At 34.5% G+C, this 18077-nt stretch overlaps 1 protein-coding gene across 1 annotated transcript; it reads left to right on the top strand.

Moving 5' to 3' along the window:
* Positions 1-6402: 6402 nt before the first annotated feature.
* LOC143531350 (T-complex protein 1 subunit eta) lies at positions 6403-16675 on the top strand. The gene is made up of 14 exons (XM_077026668.1): positions 6403-6432; positions 6511-6771; positions 7068-7193; positions 7293-7496; positions 7681-7850; positions 7941-8076; positions 8176-8292; positions 8388-8507; positions 8890-8988; positions 9081-9170; positions 9360-9447; positions 15661-15749; positions 15833-15907; positions 16504-16675. The coding sequence occupies exons 1-14, from the start codon at positions 6418-6420 to the stop codon at positions 16585-16587; spliced, it is 1674 nt and encodes a 557-aa protein (XP_076882783.1). The 5' UTR covers positions 6403-6417; the 3' UTR covers positions 16588-16675.
* The last annotated feature ends 1402 nt before the right edge of the window (positions 16676-18077 follow it).

Here is an 18077-nt window from a genome sequence, read left to right as displayed (position 1 = left end):
AAAAGTAATTTGTACAAAATTTCAAGATCCGAGAGTAAACGGATAATTAATCGTGCTAATTATCAAACTTTTAAAGTTAAAACGCGTAAACCGGTGAAGTTCGCTTAAGCGAGCTGACTGGTGTATAAAAACCCTAAAAATGAACTATTTTCATATAAATGAGTTAAACAAGTAAAAATCCAAAAATAATTCGGATGATTTGGGTATTTTTAACCGATTTAACAGTTTCCGTTACGCCAAAGACAGAAACGGGTCCCGCGGCCAATCGGGGCGTCTAAACCGAGCTCTAATTTCACAACTTTAACTAAATTATCAGTCAACAACTATTTTCGGGTCGTATGTGACCAAACTCATTTTTGGAACGTAAAAACGGATAACCTTGCTAGGCACGCAAAACGGAAAAAACGACTAATAATAATTTTGACCAGTGAACTCTAAACGACATCACAATCTGAGTCCGGAGAAGTGTTTCTGGGTTAACCTTGCCCCCAGAACGGGTACAGTGCTGGGTTAACAGTGTCCCCAGATATACCAGTCGATACGGTTAAAAGATTATATAAACAATAAGTGTATAATAACGATCTTAGGGATCATATTACAGATTGGACGCGTTAATTGATAATGATTGTTGTTACCTGCTTGCATGTGCTAAGGTGAGTTTCACGAGCCCCTTTTTTCTGAATTGTTTTCAAATATTTTCCCGGGGCGGAAGCATGTTTCTATTAAAATGTTTAAGTACATACTGAACGCATGGACTTGCGTGTGTTTATAAATATTTGATTGTACGGGAATCGTACGGAATGGGTACAAGACTGGGTTAACAGTGTCCCCAGATGTCTTTGGAAGTGTTTCCGGGTTAACATTGCCCCCGGAGGGAGTACAGTACTGGGTTAACAGTGTCCCTAGAAGTGTTTCCGGGTTAACATTGCCCCCGGAGTGAGTACAGTACTGGGTTAACAGTGTCCACAGATAATATTATATTATGATATGGATTTATCATGGTTTACTAAAATTGTGAAACTCACCAACTATTCGTAGTTGACCCGTTTTCTCACATGCTTTTCAGGTACAATTAAGATGAAGTGTACGTGCTAAGTGCTTGATGTGTGTAAGATTTGCGTGCGGGATGTTAGGAAACATTATAACAGATAGAATTATGTATCATATTGTATGATGTGTGTATCACCTAGACGGTAATGAAATACGAGATAATGAAATTTTGAAGTATATTAATGCATTCAGTTTTCTTTATAAACAATGTGGTTGATATCAGAGGTGTCTGTCGCATCCCGTTTACGTTTCCGCTGCGGTTACGGGGTGTTACATTGTTTATTGATGATTTACGAACCTAGTGCATACTTTAATTACCTTTATTGATAACGAAATCAAGGAGAACGACACCCTCTTCACGACGGCCAAAGGATGATGACGAACAGATAGGTTGCAACCAAAATAAATGTAATTAGGTTTAGGGCTATTGATCGACGGGTTATGTAGGAGGTGCAGACGTGATGAATTGCATTATTATCAATTCTGTGTTATATAATCAATTTAGATTAGGACGGTTTAATTTTTTATATCAATACGGTTTGTTATTGATCTTATTTCCTAATTCATTATGAAGGTTAGGTCGATATTGGCAAGAAGGATCAAAAGCATGATTCAATTCTTTATTTAGATCGATAATTGTGGCTCAAGTTAACTAAATGGTTCACGGTTTAGGTAAAAGGGTATGGATTTTGAGTCTGGGTAAATGGGTTACAAAATATTATACATAAATTGCAATTTAGTCCCTAGAGATTGGAGATGGAAACATTAGAAGATTAAAGTTTAGTTTTGGGTGAAAGATGTATATTTTCCAACATTAAATATTTATTAATTAAATATAATAAACTAATATAACTTGTAAAATAATTTCTCGATATACGCGATTATTTTTCAGTGATGAAATTTCCCGAACATAAAATGAGTCGGGTAAAGGTATAAATTCGTTCGTGAAAAATCCGAAATGTTACAATATTATTATTAATACATTTGTTCGTTAATGAGATCGGGTTTTTCTTTTCAAGGTTTCATGGTAGTTATTTTTTTATTTTGGTTTCATTTTGGTTTTTGTTCGGTTTTAGTTTTAATTCATTTCAATGTCGTTCCGGTTTGATTTTTTTTAGTTCGTTTTAGATGGGTCTAACATTATTTAGTATTTTGTTTCGGATTTACAGTTTTTGGTTTTGTTTCGGTTTTAGATTTACGTCTCGGCCAAAGCGGACAATATTCTGGTGCGGCAGTAGCTGGGCTAACATAATATTTTTCGTGAGGCGATGGTGGACAATATTTGGCCGGGACGTACCACCATCGCCTCACGGATTTGCTTTTGGTTGCCTAGGTGAAGACTTCCCAGGAGGTCACCCATCCTGATACTATTTCCACCTGAACACGCTTAACTATGGAGTTTTCCTCTCATCCACTACCATTAAGCGCCCAAAACGCGTTATGATGGGGAAGGTATCCACCTTCTTATAAAGAAGGCTAAGTTCTCCTCCCAACCGATATGGCATGCCACAATTAAGGTCGACGCTATTTGCAAGCAAACGAGCCCACCACATACAACTCGGATCCCATGGGTTTGGGTTTGGGTTTGGGTTTGGGTTTGGGTTCGGGTTCGGGTTCGAGTTCGGGTTTGAGCTCAACCTTGTGTTCGGGTTTGGGTTTGGGTTTGAGCTAGGATTCATGATTGTGAAAGTTTCAAAGTTTTAGAGTAAATGTTGGTGTGAAAATGAAACTTGTTTGAGTAAAATAGGAAAAATGGTTTGAATTTGTAGAGAAATTGGTTAAAATAATTTTTTTTACCGATTAGAAATATAACCGTTGGGGCGGGCCCTCCATTAATTCAACTCTTCCGCGTCGGCCGTCGAGAAGGCGCCCGCCCCCCCCCCCCCCCCCTCTGCGCCCCCACAGTCGGCGCCCACTGGCGGTGTTCACCCCCCTTTCGCGCCCCCTTCCGTGCCCATAGCGAATAGTCTTATCAACCATAACATATATCAAGGAATGAATTCACTATTTATAAAATTTAAATTACCTTTTAAACCTATTATCGATAGCGTCAAACTTGAAAGTAGGGTTGTCATAATAGAAACCAGTACATGTGTTTGTTTTATGGTTTTCAATCCATATAAAAATATCCCTTTCGTATATTACAACTTTATTTTTTTTTTTCTCTTTCGGTTTCTATAACAAACAAGGTTTCAAAAGTCGCTATACAGATCTTAAGCAGCAGACTGGTGAGTTGGATATACTTGGAGTATTTGGACATGATAAACATAATTTTTTTTTTGATATTATACATATGTCAGTTATCATATGTTTACTAATATTTATAACAAAATAAGTGAATATCAATATAAGTAAGAGAAATATATTTTTAAATTCTAAATTATCTTAAAAATTGCTAATCATCAATTAAAAAATGATCTTTGTTCTTTAATGTGATATAATACGAATTATGTTTTATTTTATTGAAGTCGAAATCGGTCTAAGTTGATAGAGTAGATTTGATTGTGGCTAAGGTTGACCATGTTTGATCAAATATTAGTAACTAGGTGAAGTTAAAGAAAGTTGTCTCGGTGTCATACCTTGTAGCGATTACTCGGAGAGTACTCGCCCTTCTAGACCTACTTTTACAACATTGATAACAAGTAGGGGTGTGCAAACGGGTTAAACTTGTGAGACCCAACCTTATTGTTAATATCCGGGTCTGATCGTTTCAGGTCTCACGACTTTTATCTAGTTTATGTAAAAAAAGGATTAGACTCGCGAAACCCCACCTGAACCCGAACCCAAACCCGTTTAACGATACTTTTAGGACCTGAGAACCAACTGTATTGTAACTAACTGAGGGGCTGTTTGTTTTGAGTCTGAATGGTCCTCTTAATGACTCAGGTCTGATTTGGTTAGATTAAGAGTGTTCGTTTTATAAAAAGTTCATGTCTGAATGGTTGTATCAGCCTCTTAATCGTACAACTTTTAGAAGAATTTGAATGAACAACAAGACCCTTTTGCCCACTGCCCTGAGGCATTCCTTCTACCACATATCAGCAGCACATTCAACCTAATAGCTGCTGCCTCTCACCGTCGTAGGCCCCCCGCCACCGTTCCCAGTCGCAGGCCCCCCGCCACCGCTCACCGTCGAAAACCACCGCCTGTCGCAGGCCCCCCGCCACCGCTCACCGTCGTCGGCCCCCTGTTGCGGGTTGGCGCTGCCTCTCTCAGCCGTTTCTGTCTTCGTTTAATCTTTTTTCAGGTTCTCATCCTTTCTTTTTCAAGTTACGAAATTAAACACTACAAATCATTATTAGCCTATAATTGAACTATTTGTGATAATAAAAAAACTTTCAATTTCATCTGCTCCTATGAGATCTACAAAATTGAAGTACTTATCATGAAATTGTTTTAAAAGCTTTGTACAAAATAGGATTTTATCTCACTATTAATACAAAATTGAAGTACGAATCATCCATCTAGAATTGCTGACTTTTCAAGATGGTAAAACAAATTATTTTGTGTTTTGTGTTAACTAAAGGTTTTGTACTTGCGCGTAATGTCGCGCTTATACACTAATAGACATATACTTGTTAACTATATACCAATTAATAGAAAATAGTATACAAATTTTGACCAGAGAATGAGTTATTGCTATGATGTAAATTGCAAAATGATCAAACTGGTTGGTAAATCTGGTAATTGACCAAAAAAGAAGTTATCTCTTAGGTTCAAACTTGACAATGATAATTTGTCAACACCATCAGGGAAACTGTGATTCAAATAATTCCCATCAAGAATCACACTTTCAAGCTTTACTAATCTTTTTAAAACTCAAATCAATATACTCAAGTGTGTGCAATCTTTGATTTTATTAAGGTATATTCCTAGAGAAACCAAGCTAAGAACTTTCAAGCTTGTTAATCTTGATAAAGTGGCTATCAAAGAGTCCATTAAAAAATTAGTAGAAAGGACTTGCGAAGGAATTGGAAACCTATCAGAATTCAAACTTTTTACCTTTTTTTGGCAGTTGAAAAAAAGATAAGCCCATTATTTTAAGCTTTGTAACACAATTGTTTTCACAAGTGATGTTCACTTGTGTTGATGCAAGTAGCAAAATCATTACTTGTGTTGACCCAAATATCCAATTGCTTTGGGGTACTTCAACTGTTTTCTTAATTGAAGTAAGACTTGTTTTTGTGAAGGTTGAATTGCATTTGTAAGCAAGAACCCCATGAAAAAGTTAAGAACACAAGAAAAAAAGCTTGAACTTGCCATTAAAATGCTATGTTTTTTGTTCTTAAAGAACAAGAATGTGAGCTATAAAGTTCACAACTTTACATAAATTGAGTTTACATTATTGATGAAATAATCAACCCAACAAGAAACATAAAAATAACAAAATAATTAATCAAAACCTTTCCGGAGCTAGCCATACATTATGTAGATTAGTTTGAGAGAAAAAACAAGAAGTTGCAGGTTTTAATCATAAAACACATATCATTCTTTGATTTATATATTTATTTGTTTTTGTTTGTATGTTCATGCTTGAAAGTGAAGTGGAGGACATCATGGTAGAACTTGAAGAAAATAGAAGATAACTTATGTCTCTCGTTACGTGCAATATTAATGAAATGTTACATTTACCAAGTTGCATACACCAACAATCAAGTGCACAAGGCATTGAGTATATGACTAGTTTGCGTGACCATATAGCTAGTCAACTAATTTCAAATGACTGAAATTAAATTTGCACACAAAGCATTAATTTGTATGTGGATTTTAGTATGATTTCATGTATTTTGAAGGATTTATGTGTAATTTGGATTTTCAATGGTGTTTCTATTTTCCTTTTTAATTATTTATCGTTTAGTACAATAATTCAAAGCTCTGACCAAACAAATATATTTCATTTAAAACGAAATAGTTTAGAGGGGTAAAATAGTCATTCTGTACAGTTATTCAGAGGTCCAACCAAAAAACACTTTCTGGTTCAGCGCTTAATAGCTAAGACTCTCTTAATCATTCAGACATCTTATTGATCAGCACTTAATGTTTCAATACTTGCCAAACAGCCCCAAATCGTAATTCAGATCTTACGGTTTTTACCCAATTTATACTCACCTCAAATAACAAATGCAAACAAGTACCAAATTGAACCGATACGCTACTGAGTAACTTTCCTGGGCTCTAGATAAAAATCGAAATTATAAATACATATACTCACCATCAAACATCCTCCCCTTATTATTATTATTATTATTATTATTATTATTATATAATTAGATACACACCAGTATCGTATATAGTATTCGAAGCCACCACACACACACACATAACTTCGAAACCCTAATTCACCACTGTTCTCCGCCGCGCACGAAAATGGCATCAATGATGGTACTCCATTTCATTCGGTTCTTGATTTGATTTGTGTGAGTGAATAATAATAATAATATATATGGTTGATTTGAACAGCAACCGCAGATCATCCTTCTGAAAGAAGGCACGGACACCTCGCAGGGCAAGCCGCAGCTGGTGAGCAACATCAACGCCTGTATGGCCATCGCTGACGTCGTCCGTACGACCCTAGGCCCCAGAGGAATGGACAAACTCATCCACGATGATAAGGGCAACACCACTATTTCCAACGACGGAGCCACCATTATGAAGCTGCTCGATGTCGTGCATCCCGCCGCCAAGATACTCGTGGATATTGCCAAGTCACAGGACTCAGAGGTACTCTGTGACTGTTTGGTTCATTTCCAGATCTAACTATTATTCACAGTGTTTTCATCATGCTGTAAACATTATTATTTTCACACACTTACAATTTACTATTTTTTTGGTCTTAAATAAATTTCAATTTTAATTGCCTCATGTCTATGTATGCTGCTTGCTAACTACTCAATCTGCTGTACCTTTATTTTTTCGCAAGAGAAAGTAGTTACATTATGCTTCACCAGCATAAAAAAAATCAATGAATATTCAGTAGCTACTTTAAAATATAATAATACTTGCTTATTTGTGTTCAGGTTGGTGATGGAACCACTACTGTAGTTATTCTTGCTGGTGAGTTCTTGAGAGAGGCCAAGCCATTCATTGAAGACGGTGTTCATCCTCAAAATCTGATACGCAGTTATCGAGCCGCTGCCAATATGGTATATTTTATCGATGCTTTTTGTATAACATCTTACATGTGAAACTATGTGTTCATTTCTGATAAAGGATTTGGGTCGTAAATTTGAATTTTATTTCAGGCGATTCAGAAGATTAAGGAATTGGCTGTTAGCATTGAGGGAAAAAGTTTCGATGAAAAAAAAAACTTATTAGCTAAATGTGCTGCTACAACACTCTCATCGAAGCTAATTGGAGGTGAAAAGGACTTTTTTGCAAAAATGGTTGTGGATGCTGTCATTGCAATCGGAAGTGATGATAGATTGAACATGATTGGAATTAAAAAGGTATGCATGTTTAAGATTTGACTTTAAGCAACATAATACACTAGCGAATTTCAGAGAAAAATGATGTTAAAATGTCGAAAGTGGCCATATTCACTTGTAGTTATCTGAAATATTGAGATCTCATTATCTGTTTTGTCTGTTTATGTATAACTATAATCTGTATTTTGTGTTCTTTTTTTTGTAGGTTCCTGGTGGTACAATGCGTGACTCCTTTCTTGTAAACGGTGTTGCATTTAAAAAGACCTTTTCTTATGCTGGGTTTGAGCAGCAACCCAAAAAGTTTCTGAATCCAAAGATATTACTTTTGAACATTGAACTCGAACTAAAATCTGAAAAAGAAAATGCTGAGATAAGGTAGAAGTTTAACATTTGTCTTCCTTATTATATTTTTTTGTGGACTTCTTTAATCAGATTTGACATTTTATGTTTCTTTATATTTAACAGACTTTCAGATCCTTTGCAATATCAGTCGATAGTTGACGCTGAGTGGAATATCATATATGATAAGTTGGACAAATGTGTAAAGAGTGGTGCCAAAATTGTTTTGTCACGTTTGGCTATTGGTGATCTGGCAACACAGGTGGTGAAACCTTGATTTTATTTCTTTCTGTAAATTGAAGTCGATGTTTTTTATAAACCAATTTGTTGAATGACATAATTTTTTTTATTTGTGAATCAGTATTTTGCAGACAAAGATATATTCTGTGCTGGTAGAGTTGCTGAAGATGATTTGCACCGTGTTGCAGCTGCAACCGGGGCTACTGTGCAGACGTCGGTTAATAATGTTATAGATGAGGTCATATACACACTTGCATATTTTATTAAAACTTGAAATGATCCTTGTGTTACCTCTGTTCTAAATATTTTACTGCCTTTTTGTATCTTGAAAAGGTTCTTGGGTCTTGTGAGGTTTTTGAGGAAAAACAAGTTGGAAATGAACGGTTCAACATATTTAATGGATGTCCTTCTGGACAGACAGCTACTATTGTCCTGCGAGGTGGAGCGGATCAGGTACGTTCTTTTCACACACTATTTTTTAATTCTATTTTATTTATGGGAGAATTGCATATCTCTCTTTGTAAAGTTTACTAATTCCCTATTTACTCAACACAAAGCTAAAATGCATGATGAGGAGAGTACCATTTCAAATTTAGAACTTTGGCATTTGCTTTTCATGTTGGTGATTGTAACTTGTTCCAAATTAATGAAAAAAACACAGAAAAAGCTTAGTGAAAACGCAAAAAGGTTAAAAAATGAATGAATTAAAATTCAATAACTTAGTAAAGACGCAATAAAGGGTAAAGATAAATTATGGAAAATATGAAGGCTTGATTTTGTATGTATTCATTGGTAGATATGAACTTAATTTGAGTCTTTATATATTATTTTATAGTTTATTGAGGAAGCTGAGAGGAGTTTACACGATGCAATCATGATTGTGAGGAGGGCGATGAAGAATTCCACAGTGGTTGCTGGTGGCGGTGCCATAGATGTATATATGTTGTCTCTATACTTTTTATAAAGTTTCCGACTTGTTCTGTGGTTTTTGTTATTTAAAAGTTTATGTATTTTGTACAACTACAGATGGAGATAAGTCGGTACCTGTGGCAACATGCACGCAATATAGCAGGAAAGTCACAGCTATTCATAAATTCTTTTGCTAAAGCACTTGAGGTAACTATTCTCTTCTTTGTTTATAAATTTCAATTTGCAACACCGATTCATTTTGTGGATTGTAATATTATTTTTCTCTGTGCTATTACTTTTATTTCATCATTAACTAACTTCACTTGCATGTTATCATATGAGTATATCCTTAATTATCATTCTAATTACGTGATAATGTGAATGCAAAATGGACAGGTTATTCCACGACAACTTTGTGATAATGCTGGATTCGATGCAACTGATGTACTTAACAAACTCAGGCAAAAGCATGCTCTTCCTTCTGGTTGGTCTTCTGCACTTGCTATATGTTTCGCTTACTCGTTATAGTTTTATGTTTTATCTCATTTCTTAATCATAATATTACATTTTGGGCTTTAAAAAGTGCACCTGAGGATATAATCTCCTTTTTAACAATTAGTTTTAGTATAAAGTTTATAGTTTTTTCCGAGAGGTAGTTATTTAATATAGGGGCATTTACATATATCCCCTTCTTAAGTTCCCTTATTACATATTTACCCAACCCTTAAAAATTAATTACATATATCCCCTTCCTAAACAACATAAACTAGCACTTTACCCGTCCGGTGGACAGGAATATCAAAATATGATGCATATATTATTATAATAATCAACTTACTTTAGACATTTGTAAACTTGTTTGACTAACGCGCGTTATAGCACCTACTTTTTTTTTGTTAGATTTGAAAACAAATGATTTAAGCGAAGGCCATAGGCCCTTATTGTTGCGTAATGTATTAAAACTTAATAAACGTAATAAATAATGTTCATATTTTTTGCCAGCCTTGTTTTAGTTATTAATGGTATTTTGTAAAACAAATGACTCATCACTCATAACACATTCCAACCCTATTATAATATAGATATCAAAAGAATTTTGATTTACGAAGACCAAATACCACGGCCTATTTCACAAAGTCAACAATTTTAACTTTATGAAGTCAAGCCTACTACTTCAATAGCAAACTATAGAGTAGCAGCATCCATTTCCAACAAAGTACACAAACCCCACACGAATTAATTTACTAATAACAAAACAAAAACTGTTTTTACATGATTAGTAATTCAGAACATCAAAAGACATCATTCCGGATTAGGGTTTTACAAAATTAATAACATTCAAAGTTAATAAAGATGTTCACCCAAATAAAGTTACAAAATGACCAAAAATTAACAAACATAACCAAAACAGTTTAATTCAAATTAAAAATACAACTCACTGCTTAAATCGCATTAGCATCTGCGAACACCTCATCGGCTTTAATTGCTGCCCCGATCATCTTGAGGGCCTAGATCCTGTCATCTAGCTGTGAACACCATCGCAGCATACTCCACCACCGCGTCCTCCACCTCCACCGCTGCCATCACTGCACCCACCTTCATCACCACTACCAACAACAAAATATATAGCCACCAACCCATTTTAATACCCTTATTTCTAAAACGACTAATTTCAATCCGAGTCCATATTGTCCACAACTCGTTTTGAACCGAACCATTTCATATATATTTAAAAAAAACGTTTTCACCTCAACCAAATTGATTCTTTTTAACCTGAGGTCTCATAGCCCGTTTGTTGATCCGAACCAAATTGACTATTCTTAATAACAACCTGTTTTATATCGAACTCATTCTGCTCATAGCTCGTTTTGACACGAACCAAGTTTCACCTTAACCTGTTTTGACCCGTTACCACGTCCAACCCGGACCCGCCCGTTTTAAAAGCAGAAATAAAATTACACTTGTTTTAGTGTATTTCTCCTTTAGACAGTACTTGTAAATACGAAAAGTACAAGTTTCATTCGGACATAAACCCGTCTGGTAATAATGTACACAAAGACCCGATTTAGTCTAGAAATTTAAGTTGGTGATGCATAAATAAAAAAAGCTTATTCTTTCCATTTTTAAACAACTATACCGTATATCATTTTCAAGAAATTAACGGTCTCACATTAAGAAAACACCTTAATTCCAGCTTCATTGACATCACATGGAGGAACTTCATTATTATGAAACCAACTCCAGAGATCGAAGAATGATCTAACATTTTGTGTGCATATCCCGCTGATTTCACTTCTCTTACTGTCTCACCATCAATTAACTGCGAACAAAAATAACCATAAAATTAAAAAAAGAAAATAAAAAACTAATTTTTGACAAAGTATCATAATGTTGCAGAAAATGGTGAACTCTTGATAAAGTGTTTGCGGAATTAGCATTCAGAGCTTAAAGTTCATAATGATACAAACAATTCCATGAACTGCTATAATAACTTGTACAACATTCTATGAACTCATGTATCTAGCTTTTCAGAACTGTAAAATAGAGAAGAGACCCATTGCACTTTCGTTTTAAAATCTCAAATGGGTCAAACCTAAAAAAGCTAAGGGGAACGGGTCAAATAAGACAAATAGGTCAAAACTTGCCGAAAACTTTAAAAAATTATTATAGTAATAATGCAATTTTTGTTGTCATATTTAACCGATTAACTATTATTGAAAATAACTTAGTTTTTTCTGACAAAAAGGTGTTTGTGGGTCCGTCTGAACAAACACGAATGGGCTCGTTCCTTCATTCAAGTTAACCCATTAAGTAAGCTGCATAAAATTTAGGTGACAAACAAAGAAAAGAACAAATAAACTAAGTAATAAGCTGCATAATATTTAGACCAGGCATGAAAAGGTCCACGTCAACAAAGAAAAACATGGTTAACTAAAAAGCCAAAAAACACCTGGATTGCCTTTGGATCAAAGGAGCTACAAGAAGGTGTTCTGAGTTGTTGACCCAACCTGTCTCACTCATTTTCCATCTCTCCTGCTTTGGAAAGTAGATTAAAAGAAAGCAATGATTGCTGAAACAGAAAGAAAATAGAAGTATCATTCAACCTGGAACGAATGACTTTGCAAGTTAAAATGGTGCATGTAATCCCATTAAACAGCCTAAGTAAATCTTTGAGTCCATCTTTCTAGCGCACTAAAAACAAAGTCTATTGGCTTACGTGATTTGATGAGGCAGTTTGATAGTCTTGTGTCTTAACAGTTGAATCGGGCAAGTGAGTTTGATAACTGCTACTAGCTTGTTGTTACTAACACAGGCAAAACAATGAAAGATCATCTTTGTTATAAACAAATACAGCTAAAAGTTACAAGAATCCATTGTTGAATATCTACAGGAAATCTTACCATTAACTTTGTGTTAAATGGACATATAAACATTCCACAAAGTGAATTATTTTTTCATCAAAATCAGTCACAGGCCTATCTGCAACTTGCAGTAATGTAATTATGTAAGTCAGTAAGTGTGATTGAGCTTAACTGAAAACTTACGCTGATATGAAACAGCATAATTTACTCTTTTTCAACTATTTATATTTGACCTAAAATATAAGATCCAAGATCGACCGATAAACTTATAAGCATGGGAGATCATACTCGATACCAAAGACCACTAACTGCTTTTTAAATTCAGTTTTGAGTGTTCCATATCTGATGCTCCTGTATCAACCAACCCAATTAATGAAAACAGATTAAACACTACATTGGCTCAAAAGTTGTGTTTGGGGGGGAGAGGGGGGGGGGGGGCTATGGGGCCTATGCTAATTTTCAGTTAAGTCATATATGATACTGTTTAACCACATTTATCATCAACAAACCGATCTTGACATAAATTGATGCTTCTATTTTAAAGTTGCTTTCTTTACCTTGGGAAAAGAAAACCTAATACAAGCTAGGAAGCTCCAAAAATTTGGCAAACCTGACCAAAGTTATAACAGTACCACCAATGTTGAAAGCCAAATTTCAAGATTAAAGCCATAAATTACAAAATCTGTAACACAAACCTTTATACTTCTTCATTTCTTCCTGTCAATTACACATGGTGGGGTAGTTGAGAAATTTGGTTGAGGTCCCCGGGCCTATTGAAAATAAAAGGCATTAATCACCTAATTGCAATACAAAAATATTAGAATACCAAATCAAAATCATTTTTGAGAAATAGCTATAACCAGTGACTATTAGCAATACCAAATCTGAAATGAAGAACACCAAAGTCTCTCAAACGGATTTGCCTTAGAAAATATGAGTTCGTAAAGATTTAGACACATTGAAATGTAGCTTCATCAATTGTACATCATGCCATGGCCCCGTATCTGATCTAAGATGTCCACCTTCATTCGGGCATGAACCCGAATTGCCAAGAAAATCGGCAATTGAAACAAAGATGCAGATGGTCAACTTTAATTACACAAAGGAATCAATCAATCAATCTGTCAACTTTTAAAACATGTATCATGTCACAAAAATTATTAGGTCATTTTTTTACTTTAAAACTTTCTGTTTCAGGAATCAACTGAATTGGGAGAAAAAGAATATACCTTGAGCAGTGTATCAAATTAGAACCATGGATGTTTCAACTGACAAGGACTTGTAATTCCTTAACAAAGTTAGGATAAAAGCAAATTAGAGCAGATTAACGAACACATAAATATAAACGCCCAAAGTAATGATACCTGAATGCTGAAAACAGAACATAATTAGAATCAAAAATGGTTTCACTCTAATTTCATGTTCCTCCTCTTCGGGATCATCAAAATATCGTGTCTCTGGCGAATGGAAACTGAAAATCAGTGATTCTATTGAAGGGTCGTCGTAGCAAAACTGAATTTTGGAAGATAAATGTGAATGTTCGATTTGCCGGAGCAAAATGATGGGCTAGTTGACTAAAATAGCAACCAAAGGGAAATCGAGAGAGAGGTTTTTGGACGACGGCGATGGCTGAAACCTCCGGCGAGAATGTTAATTTTCTTCCTACTGATTTATGAGAGACCAATCGTGAATTAAGAAGGATGAGGAGGTTACCCACGTCGAGACGGTTAATATTCAGTCTTGGATGTGCTTATCAGACGGTTAATATTCAATCTTGGATTTTGATCCAAGGGTCAGTTTCAAATCCCACTCTATGGTAACTATATATATAATTGCATATTTATCCATTTCATTAAAATTAAATAATTAAATGACTATTTTACCCTTAATGAACTTAATTAAAGAATTGTTTACATATCCTCTACTTAATAGCAACAATTACATATGTCACTAATTTAAACCTAAACCGAGTCGGTGTTAAAGACGAGCATATTAAAGCTAATAAATTCAACTAAAGTTGAATTTTTTAATCTTTAACAAATATAAAAAAGTATTTTACATAGTTTATAGGTTGAATATTTCTAACGAGTGACATATAACATATATTATCACCGAATATCGTATCTAGCTTCTTCGATCTTTGTATGCAGTTCACTTTTCCATTCAGTGTACAAACTGAGTTTAGTAAGTTGAAAGAGTAGAGCCAAACTTGTTAATAGCCATGTCCTTTTTTTTTCTCCATTTCCAAACAGGAAGGTAAAAAATAGGAACTACCTCCGCATTCCACAATAATTTTGCTTATGCAAACCACAGCGTTTCTACATGTTTTTCATATTTGGGCATTGATCTTGGGTAAAACCGAAACATACCAAACGCGAATCACAGTTAGCTAATTCGTGGTTCACTCCGGTATGAGTACACAATTCGCTAGATGGAACGTATACGGTAAGAAGGGTGTAGGTTCATTTCGGTACGAACCGATATGGCGTACCATGGTGTCCGGTCTAGTATTACCCACTTCAAAACATAATTTCCAAAATCCAAATTACCAAGACATAAATCCAAGTTACTAAATTACCAAAATCCAAATTACCAAAATATAAAATCCAATTACTGAAATTGAAGAGTAGAAGTATAAGTTAATGATATAATTTGGTATGATTTGGAATGTACTTATACATGCTCATGGCTTTAATCTCTGGAATATGAAATTGAGTTGGAATTTGGAACACTGGTTCTTGACGCTCTTTACAATTGATCCGAACACCCGAAAATCGATCCAATTGATGTTTACAAATCGATGGAACGCGTATTACATAGCGATAGGAACGATTGGATTTCTAAAATGGATTGATGTACAGGCCGCCTGGTCGCGATTTCAGTGGCCATTGGTACAACCGCCGGAGTGAATCACAACGATGTTCAAAAATACAAAGAGGCTACCTTCATCCAAATGATTAGGCGTGGATATTATAAAGGGTAAACGGGTAATTTAATATGGAACGGGGAAATATGTAATTAATTTTTTTTGTTGGGGAAATATGCAATTTATATAGTCTTTAGTAAGGGGATGTATGTAAAAACCCCTTCAATATATTCTACAGGTTGTTTATCAAGTCTGAAGTTAATATATTTTTTTTCTTTTCAAGTATTTTGTATAGTTTTAAGTATTACTGTTGTTAGAATGTTAGTCATGTTAAATATTTTTGGACCTTTTAAAAAAAGAATAAATAAAAATATTTGGGATTAGAAAAGTAGTTTAGTGAAATAAAGAGGTAAAAAGATATGCTTATGTTCGTCAGTCTAGCTTATATAAAATTGTTATATATGAACAGGTGAGGGCGCACTTTATGGAGTAGATATCAACACAGGTGGAATTTGTGACTCATTTGCCAACTTTGTGTGGGAGCCAGCACTGGTGAAGGTAATAATATCGGTTATTTGTTGTCGTTAATTTTGTATACACGTATGTGAAGTTGCTTACCTAATTGATGTTTATTACTACAGATTAATGCTATAAATGCTGCAACAGAGGCGGCATGCCTTATCTTAAGTGTTGATGAAACAGTGAAGAACCCAAAGGTAATACTATTTTTTTTACTTGCATTAGTATTTAAAACATTATATAATATACGATCTTTAGCGGTATGTTAATGATGGAAGGATTTAGTCTATTCAACATTTCAACCTGAACATACTATAATAAATTCTTTAATGGTATGTTAATGAATCTTGTGTTTTGGGTGGACTCGATTATTTAGTAACAATTTAAATAATCATTACTAAGGGGGTGTTTGGGATTCCTTATTCTACCTCCTTATAACTTCTCATTAAGTTAATAAGTTACAACATTGTAACTTATGAAACTTTTTCTCTCACAATATAAGCAATCTCATACACCGTATCGCTTTTCAAAAAGTTAATAAGTTATAAGTTGGTGAAAATAAACAATCCCAAACACCCCCTAAATAACAAACTTAATTTTACATATTTAGCTTGAGAGTTGGAGCAATTGGAAATGATTGGAGAATGGTAGTTAGATTTTAAGAACAATTAATTTTTGGAAATTAATTTCAAGGCATGAACCTAATTTCACTTTTGAATAATGAATGGTTAGAAGAAAAAATAATGAACTTCAGACTTGTAAACTTTGTGTTTTGACTTTTTTTGCATTGCAGTCGGAGAGTGCACAAGGAGACGCTGCTGCCATGGGTAGAGGACGCGGCGGTGGTGGACGTGGAAGAGGGATGCGCAGACGTTAAGCGTTAAATCTTTAGTTTTGGTTATATCATTTGAACTTAAGCATGGGAGTGGTGAGGTATTTTTGGTTTTGGAGTGAAGATAATTTGTGTGGTGTTTATGGAACTTGTGTTTTTTGTAGCAATAGGATCATTTTGAATGCATGGATTACGGAATGGTTGATCTTTTTTAGTTATGCAAACGTTTGTGCTGCTTATTTTAATTCAGTATTGTATTTAGTATCTTAATGAAGGTTAGCAAGAATGATAGAGTTAAAATTGTTCTCTTGCTCTTGTCTATAATTTTCGAGCTTAACCCACTCAAACTCGTCAATGACATGGCAACTCTTGATTTCCTGATTTTCCTCTAGAAGAGGTATCTGATTCGTATCTTGTTTCTGTTAGTTTTTTTACTATTGCTTTTTGATGGCCACTTGCTCAATGCATGTTAGTTGTCTAAGGTGCATTGGCTTTTATTAATCCTATCATTTTTGTCAGCCTCAGCTAACTTTTTAACGAATTTGTTTCCAACGGTTTATGACTAATAGGATTCTAACATAGTTACTAGCAGGTCGCTGAAAAAATGCTTTTGGAGAAAAGTCAACACTTTTTGCTGAAAAACTCAATCTGAACACCGTCACCACCAATTGACTCACCCACCACTACTTAAGCACCATCAATTGATTCCGACGAAGGTTCTAGGGTTCCAGCGAACTCGATAATTGGGGCTTTTACTAGAAAAAAGGTTCGTAAAGGTTCGATTCAAGGTTACGAAGATGCCGGGGATGAAAATATTGAGTTTTCCGAAAAAAAAATGCGAGTTTCCCGGCCAAATAAATTTTCAACTAACGACGTTAAAATTTTGTTAGTCGCGGACTGATGGAAATAAATATGATAACATGTGGGATCATTATCAGCCAATTCGTTAATTGAGTTAATTGGGACTGATAGCGACTAAAAAATGATAATTAAGATTAATAAAAAACAATATACATTTTAACCTCTTAGTTAGTCTAGTATCGATGGAATCATGTGAGTTTTCTTAGGTGACATTAATTAATTAGCAAGCAAAAAATATGAGAAAAATTAGTTTTTATAGTTTTACTTAATTCATTTAATGTAGTATTAAGTTACTAAAAAAAAATATTATACTAAGGACAAGTTTTTGCCTTTCACTCATTGTTTTCTATATTTGAAGAGTTCTCATGTTCTTTTGACTAATTGATGTTAAGCATTTATGTTAACGCCATTATTACTTTCTTTAATCAATAAAGGTTTATTATGTAAAAGATAATGTTGTTTTTTTTTCTCGAGTAAACTGTCAAAATCGTCCTTAAGGATTAGTCACTTTCACGGCTTTCATCTTTTTTTTTTCAACTGGATTGGATCTCTAAGGTTTACAAATTGTTACCAATATCGTCAAATCGATAAGTCCACTACTTTTTAACATTAAGTTAGAGGCAAAACGACCATTTAATTTGTTTAATATATTATTAAAATTTAGTCATTAAAAA

Source organism: Bidens hawaiensis, unplaced genomic scaffold (assembly GCF_021521415.1).
Source record: "Bidens hawaiensis isolate Kalapana, Puna unplaced genomic scaffold, B.hawaiensis_p1.1 tig00000697_1, whole genome shotgun sequence".
Taxonomy (NCBI): Eukaryota; Viridiplantae; Streptophyta; class Magnoliopsida; order Asterales; family Asteraceae; genus Bidens; species Bidens hawaiensis.
This window is presented reverse-complemented; position numbering and strand designations above follow the sequence as displayed.

Bases quoted from the DNA above. Each gene is read 5' to 3' on its own strand.
- LOC143531350 (XM_077026668.1), top strand. The intron at 8,293-8,387 runs GTCATATACACA...TATCTTGAAAAG, and splicing joins TTAATAATGTTATAGATGAG to GTTCTTGGGTCTTGTGAGGT. The intron at 15,908-16,503 runs GTAATACTATTT...TTTGCATTGCAG, and splicing joins AAACAGTGAAGAACCCAAAG to TCGGAGAGTGCACAAGGAGA.